General features: G+C 65.0%; 1 protein-coding gene across 1 annotated transcript; it reads right to left on the bottom strand.

Moving 5' to 3' along the window:
• Positions 1-1,580: 1,580 nt before the first annotated feature.
• On the bottom strand, positions 1,581-6,566 carry DHX58 (DExH-box helicase 58). Its single transcript, XM_082778768.1, has 12 exons — positions 6,259-6,566; positions 5,953-6,154; positions 5,602-5,792; positions 5,337-5,453; positions 4,948-5,074; positions 4,678-4,860; positions 4,326-4,582; positions 3,996-4,145; positions 3,592-3,753; positions 3,101-3,291; positions 2,783-2,879; positions 1,581-2,534 (listed from the first exon to the last, which is right to left on the bottom strand). The coding sequence occupies exons 1-12, from the start codon at positions 6,424-6,426 to the stop codon at positions 2,352-2,354; spliced, it is 2,028 nt and encodes a 675-aa protein (XP_082634894.1). The 5' UTR covers positions 6,427-6,566; the 3' UTR covers positions 1,581-2,351.
• Positions 6,567-6,950: the final 384 nt, after the last annotated feature.

Raw genomic sequence — 6,950 nt, 5'->3', positions numbered from 1 at the left:
AGCTGTTTGCTCTGGGTCTAATGGTGCCTGACTCCGCTTACAGGCAGGGAGTTATGACGGCCGGGAACGTAAGTGCATCGGGGAGCTGAGATAAGCAAAGATGCTCCGAGCCACAGGCTTAAATCCAGAGGTTATTGGCGGGGGACGCGTTGGCACACAAGGACCGGCCCAGCAGCCCTTGCTAATGCCTGGTTATTGACAAGGCAATTGGAGTGATGAAGTGGGGCTCTCGCCTTGTTTTAATCACAGGACAAGCTGGTCTGGGGCTGCGCGAGGAGGTGGGAGCAAAGGGTCCTGCGGGCTGGGGGGGACAAGTGGCACGAAGCGAAGACACGCAGGGGGCTGGCTGGGGCTGGGGACGCGCTCGGGCAGCCCCATGGCACATGGACGTGGTCAGACAGGGACTTCCAGCCTCTCCATGTCCCCAGGACTCTGAGGCCAGTGCAGCAGCACGCTCTAGACCCGATTGATGCAGGAGTGACCCCAGTTGCTGATCGGAGGGGAGAAGCCAGCGCCTCCTCCCCAAGATGAGGATGCAGGGACAGAGACGCAGCCCCCGAGGTGGCATTACCAGGGCATCCGGGAGGGCTGGGCACGGGGCAGAGCTGCCGAGGGAGAAACCTGCAGAAATCAGCTCCGAAGGATGCCAGCTCTGAAGGACACCAGCCAAGGTCACAGCAGCAGGCGCTGCGGCTCGGCTGCTCCCTGCCACCGGGTCCACGGTGCCTGAGCTCCCAGGAGGGAGAAGCCAAAGGGGGCTGGTGGTAAACAGGACTGGGAGGAGAGGGCAGAGGCTGGGTGCAGGCCCACGAGGTAGCTGTAAAACCCACGGAGCCCCACACAGCAACGCTCTCCTTGCCCTGTATCCCACGGGGTCGGGTGCGCCCCTAAAGATGGGCAGGTTTGGATCAGCGTTGCAGGAGGTTTGGGGGAGCAAAGGGGGTAAGGGGACAGCCGGAGCCATCCAGGCTGGAGGGAGGGCGTCGTGCCCGGTGCTGCAGGCCCCCAGCGGGTTAATTCCCAGCCTGCATTCTCCAAACCCAAATCAGGGCAATTTGAGCTTCGCCAAATGATCCAGGGGCCCCGCAGGAGGGCTCTTGCTTGGGGAGAGGCAGGAGAGGCCATGGCGGCCTGCGGAGAGCTGCAAATAACTCAAACGGCCTCATTACCTACTTTCTGATGAGCAGGAGTTGGCTTGCGTGCTCCCCCCGGGGCTACCTCCACCTGGAACTGGGCTGTGCCCCCGCGCGGGGGGAGCTCCCCATTTGCTCGTCCCCCTCCCCTCCCCTTTCGGGACCCTCGGGGACCCTGGAGGCGCACGGCGAGGTCCATGCGTGGCAGCCCCGCTCCGTGTCCCCACGACCCCTGAGCCCCAGCATCGCCCCCCCCCCCGGGGGCCGAGCACCGGCACCGGGCTCTGGCTTCCCTCTAGCGACCGGCGGGGGGAGAGCAAGGACGGGAGCCCCTGGCCAGGACCAGGATTGAGCCAGGCACCCCCTCCTTGTGCTGGGTACCCCATTTCAGCCCTCCGCCTTTTTTTTTTTAATTTCTGCACAAGGGGAGATGCCCCTGCGGCTCCAGGATGTGTTTCTGCGGGGCTGAGCCGTGCCGGAGGGGTCGCAGCTCGCCCTGCTCTGCTCCCCCCCGGGGTAGGCGAGGTGCTGGGGGCTGCTCGGAGGGGGGCGGCTGCTGCAGCCCCACGCAAACAAACTGCTCCCCAGGCAGGGGGGCTGCTGGTGGGGACCCTGGCAGCTGGGTGATGCTGTGGTCCAGCTTCCCGCAACGTCCCAGAGCCGTCCCATCGAGTAATGCCGAGGGCAGGAGGCGCAAAGATGTACGCAGTCCCCAGCCAGGGCTACCCGCATCCGACCCACCTGCACGCAGCGAGTTTGCACGATGAATGAGAGCGCACAGCGTCGCCTTCGTGCCCAGCACGAACACACGTTTTTAATGCGGGATGGTCGAGTTCAGAAAGCAGAGAAATGCTGGGCTGCATCTCAGCCCCGTGGCAGAAGCCTGGGTCCCTAAGCAGGGTCCTGCACCGGCTGCGGGGACAGGAGCGGCTGGCCAGCGGGCACCAAGGGCTCGGGAGCTTTTCCATCCCTGTGCCTTGTCCCTCAGCACCACCCTGCAGCCGCTCCCCTGGGATCGTACCCTGAGATGGGTGCAGTGAAGCCTTCTCCCCCCGCAGCCACGGGCTCTAGGAAGGGTCGTGCTGCAGCAGCTCAGGCTGGAAAGGGAAAAAGGAGCAAGCGCAGCTGCCCGTCTGCCTGGACCCGGGGGGATTGCCCCATGGCGAGGGAGGTAGGAAGGGTCCCCGTGGTCTGGGAGTAGTCCTGGGCGAGCTGGCTCTAGAAGGACTCGTCCTCCCGGGTGCTGGAGCAGTACTCCACGTAGTCAAACTCTTTGACGGGGAACGTCACGCTGCTCCACTTCTTGTACCTCCTCTTCTCAGCCGGGGTCTCCACCACAAAGTTTTTGATGCAGAGGATGGGCAGCTTGACGTGCTGGTAGATCATCTCCATTCCCCACTCCTGCGTGGACAGGGAGGGGACGGTCACCACCGCGTGGTGCAGCAGCCCAGGCTGCAGGGCTGGGTGCTGGAGGCAGCTCCCTCCTCCCAGGGCACGTCCCAGGGCACCACTACCCGCACCCATGCCCCCATGCCCCATACATGTGGCACAAACAGGCACGTGCTGAAGGAAAAGGCAGCCCCAATTCCTTGGCCAGGAGCTGATGCAGCCTAGGGGCGAGCAGGGGGGATTTCTGTGGCCCTGCTCACCTGCCTGCACCCGCTGCACATGACGCGGCGCCCAGGCTCCCAGTCCTTGAACGTCCGCGGGAAGCTTATTTTCCCCAGCGAGACCGTGTAGTAGCGCCTGCAAGGTAAAGGGCCAAAAAAACACCCTGAGGAGGACGGTCCAGGGGACAAAACGCCATCAGCACTTCTGCTCGCATGGTCACACAGCCCCACGGAGCCCCTGTGACCTCTCCGGAGCAACGTCCCCAGGCTGCTGCCACCCCTGCCCGTCCTGCGCAGAGAGCGCAGTGGCTCATGTGGGTGACAGCCGAGAGCTGGCCTCTGCCCGCTGGCTCCGACCTGAAGTTGGGGTTGATGTTCACGTGGTGCATGCCCTCCACGGTGCGGATGTCGCTGCCGCAGCACACGGCCACGTTGCAGTTGACGCAGTAGAAGTAAACATCGTCCGGGTCATGCAGCTGCCGCCTCTCGCTGATCTTGGCTTCTTTCACTTGCCAGCCGATGACGGCGTTTTGCTGCAGCTCCGCGATCTGCAAAGAGGGCAGGGGAGGTGAGACAACGGGGAGGACAGGGTCAGCACGGGGTAACAGGCAGGGGCAGACCGCAGAGGCAGCAGGAGACGTGGTCATGGAAGGATGCGCTGTCCTAGAGAGCATGAGCCTCACGGCGGGACAGACCCGCACACGCTGCCCCGGTGCAGCTCGTGCCACCACTTCCCAGAAGCTGGTGCCGCCCCAAGGGGAGAGCAGGCAGCCAAAAGCAGGGCGCAGAGAGGGCTGTGCCCATCAGCAGCCAGGGGAAGGAGCTGTTTGTCTCTCTGCTGTGCTCACCTTCAGGCGGTACTCGTGCTCGGGCATGGCCTGCACCTCCCGGATGGCCCTCTCCATGAGCTCCACCAGGTTCTCATTGAGCTTCTCCCGGGAGACCTCCCTGCTGTTGGCTTTGGCCAGCACAGAGTAAACGCTGTTCTCAGCACGGGCACGGCCCCGGGCCTGTAACAGAAGGGACAAACACCGCAGTCGGCGTTTGCGCTCGTGCTGCAGGTCCCACAGGGCACGGCACGCTCCTCCCGTGCCGCTGCACCTCTGCAAGGCTCTGCCTGGGGTCAGGCTCATCCCCAGGGAGCTGCCAGCAGATGTACAGGGTGTAATAGGGTCCCCACGTGCCCCCCGGGTGGCTTTGGGGTATCCCAGCAGGGACCAGGCAGGGTGGCCGGAGGGAGCCTGGGTGCTACCTGCACCATAGCGATCTCGTTGGTCATCAGCCCGTAGCGCACCACGATGTTGCACTTGGGGATGTCCAGGCCCTCCTCGGCCACGCTGGTGGAGAAGAGCAGGTTGAGGTCTCCTCTGCGGAACTGCCTGATCACGTCCTGCTGCTCGTTCTGCGGGGACAAAGGGGGGAAATGCTCCTGGAGCAGGGGCCGTGTAGGGTTCTGAGCCCCTTGCGGCACCCCCAAAATGAGCCAGACCCCATCCAGCACCTTCCTATCATCAGGGCTGCAGCAAGGCTCCCGCCCCAGAGCAGTAGCACGGTGGGTTTGGGCACCTCCCAATCCCCTCACCTGCGTCATGTGCCTGGTCTGGTTGCTGTAGCCGGCCCCGGTGAGGACAGCCGCCCTGATGTGCTGCCCACTCAGCGTGGTCGCATCCTGCAGCCAGCTGAGCAGGCTGTGGGCGCTCTGCCGGGTCTTGGTGAAGACGATGCCCCGAGAAGAGCCCTGGGGCTGGAAGTTCTCCCGCAGGATCTCCTCCAGCTTGCTCAGCCGAGGGTTCTCGTAGAGCTGGCACCCAGTGAGCGCCAGCAGGCTCGCCCTGTTCTCTGCGCAGGCAAACGGGGCGTGAGGGGTGCTCCGTGCCCCCAAAACCAGCCCGCGCCCACCCTGCTGCACCCCCCCGGGGCCCTCCTTCTTATACCCTCAAAGGTGGTGGCCAGAAAGCACTCGGTGGGGTCCTTCATGTCCCTCTCCATGGCGTAGAACTGCTGCAGGTGCTGGAAGGCGTCGATCATGCGCACCGCGTCGTTGATCAGCAAGGCGTCGTTGTACTTGCGCAGGTGCAGCGCGCACGCCCGTGTCTTGCGGCAAAACCTCTCGGCCGCTAGCGAGGGAACAGGGACCAGGGTGGTGACACCCGGCCCCCACCAGCCCCATGCACCCCTGGCATCCCCCGCCACCGCATACTCACCTCTCTTCTCCAGCTCCACCACCTGCTGCTCGTAGGTCTGCGTGCCGAAGTCCTGGGGCAGCCCCGTTGTCCCCATGTGCTGCTGGATCTGCGCCATGATCTTCTTCAGCTGCTGGCCGAAGGGGTCCTGGGAGTGGAGAGGGGCTCAGGACCCAGGGGGCTGGGGGCATTGCTCTGGGGGTGCAGCCGGGAGGGTTGGGGTTTGGGGTGGTTTGCATGGCAGGACTGGGATGGTGATGGGATCCCCTGCGCTAGTTTGCAGATTCCTTCAATCAGCCTGAGTTGGGTGGAGAGGGGGACTCCAGGAGCCCCCCAAGCATCCAAGGAGGACCCCCCCCAGCTCAGCAGGGCCTGGGGGCAATGCAGTGGGCTCAACCTGCTGCCCTCACCAATGCTCTCTCCTCGCACACGTCGTACTGCTTCCTGGGCTGGGGCACTTGTCTCTGCAGGTTCTGCGCGTGCTCCTGCGCCGACGTGATCACCTCGGTGTCCAGGTTGGCACAAATCTGAAAGGGGACAGCCCCAAAACCCAACCCTGAGCCCCAGCAGCCCAGCACGGTGCCGGGTGCTCGCTGGCACCCAGCACCACCACCACGCACCCCACTGAACCCCACCAAACCCCACCGAGCCCCAGGCTGGGGGCGCAGCACCCACCTGCAGGATGTGCTCCACGGCCCCCTTGAAGGACGTTTTCCCCCCGGTGCCGGGAGACGCCGTCAGGCCCAGGATCTGCGGCAGGTCCCGCTGCCCGTCCAGCTTGCGCTGGAGGTAATTCAGCATGATCTTGTTGTAGACGGCCTCCTTGTGCGTGTGGTGGCACTCGTCGATCACCAGCAGGGAGAAATCTGCACCGGGGCGAGGGAGGAGAGCGGGGTGAGCAGCGCAGGACGTGCCGGGGGGGGGGTCCCAGTAATGTGGAGGTCCCAGGCAGGGGGAGATGTCCCAGCCAGGGGGAGATGTCCCAGCCAAGGGGGGGTGTCCCAGCCATGGGGGTCCCGTGCCCACCCGTCAGCTCCACGCGCGTGTCCTCCTCCCCGCTCAGCAGGGCGTTGTGCAGGATCTGGGCCGTGCAGATGACGATGTCGCTGTGCTTCACCACCTGGCTGAAGAAGCACTTGTGGCTGCTGTCCCCGCTGATGGCCGTCACCCTGAAGGTGCCCTGCAGGACGTGGAACTCCTCCTTGGCGTGCTGCTCCACCAGGTGCACCTACACACACACCGACCCCGTCAGCTCCGAGCCGGGATCACCGGCGCTTTACCCTCCCACCCCGTTACCTCCCAGAGTAGGGGGAACGGGGACCTTGGGGCCACCTTGTTGACCAGCACGGCCACCCTGCCGTCCTGGCGGCTCTCCAGGTGCTTCAAGCAGACGTAGACGGCGGCACGGGTCTTGCCAGCCCCCGTGGGCAGCCAGATGATGCTGTTGCGGCCACGCAGGGCCGGGGCCACGGCTTCGTGCTGGTACCCGCGCAGCTCCATGGGTGACACCGGTAGGAAACGAAACCCCAGGGAGATGCCTCTTGGTCACGACGTCGGGCTGGGACGCACGGCTGAGTGGGTTTGGGGTGAAGGGAGCCGAGCCAAACCCAGCTGTGCCGTGCCAAGCTGCCGGCTCGCACCGATCCCAATCCCCGTCCCCGCCCCAGTCGGGAACAGAAACCGAAAGCAGGAGGAGCTGCTGCAGACGCAGCTTTTCCCGGCTCCCAGCCCAGCCACGCCTCCCAGTTCAGCCCAGTGCACCCCCACCCATCTATCTCCACCCCCCCAGTTCAAACCAGCGCCCCCCCAGCCCCTCCATACCCCCCACTTGAGCCTGGTGCACCCCCAGCCCCCTGCACCCTCCCCTTCCCCCCTGTGCACCTCCCACCCCCGTGCCCCAAAATCCACATCCATGCTCCCCCAGTTCATCCCAGTGCCCCCCCATCACAGCACCCAGCAGCCCTGGAGCTCTCCCCACCCCCCCCTCCTCCTCTGAGGTTTGGGGGGGCCCAGTGCAGGGCCAG

The sequence above is a fragment of the Aythya marila genome (genome assembly GCF_965140915.1).
Source record: "Aythya marila genome assembly, chromosome: 25".
NCBI classification, from domain to species: Eukaryota; Metazoa; Chordata; class Aves; order Anseriformes; family Anatidae; genus Aythya; species Aythya marila.
This window is presented reverse-complemented; position numbering and strand designations above follow the sequence as displayed.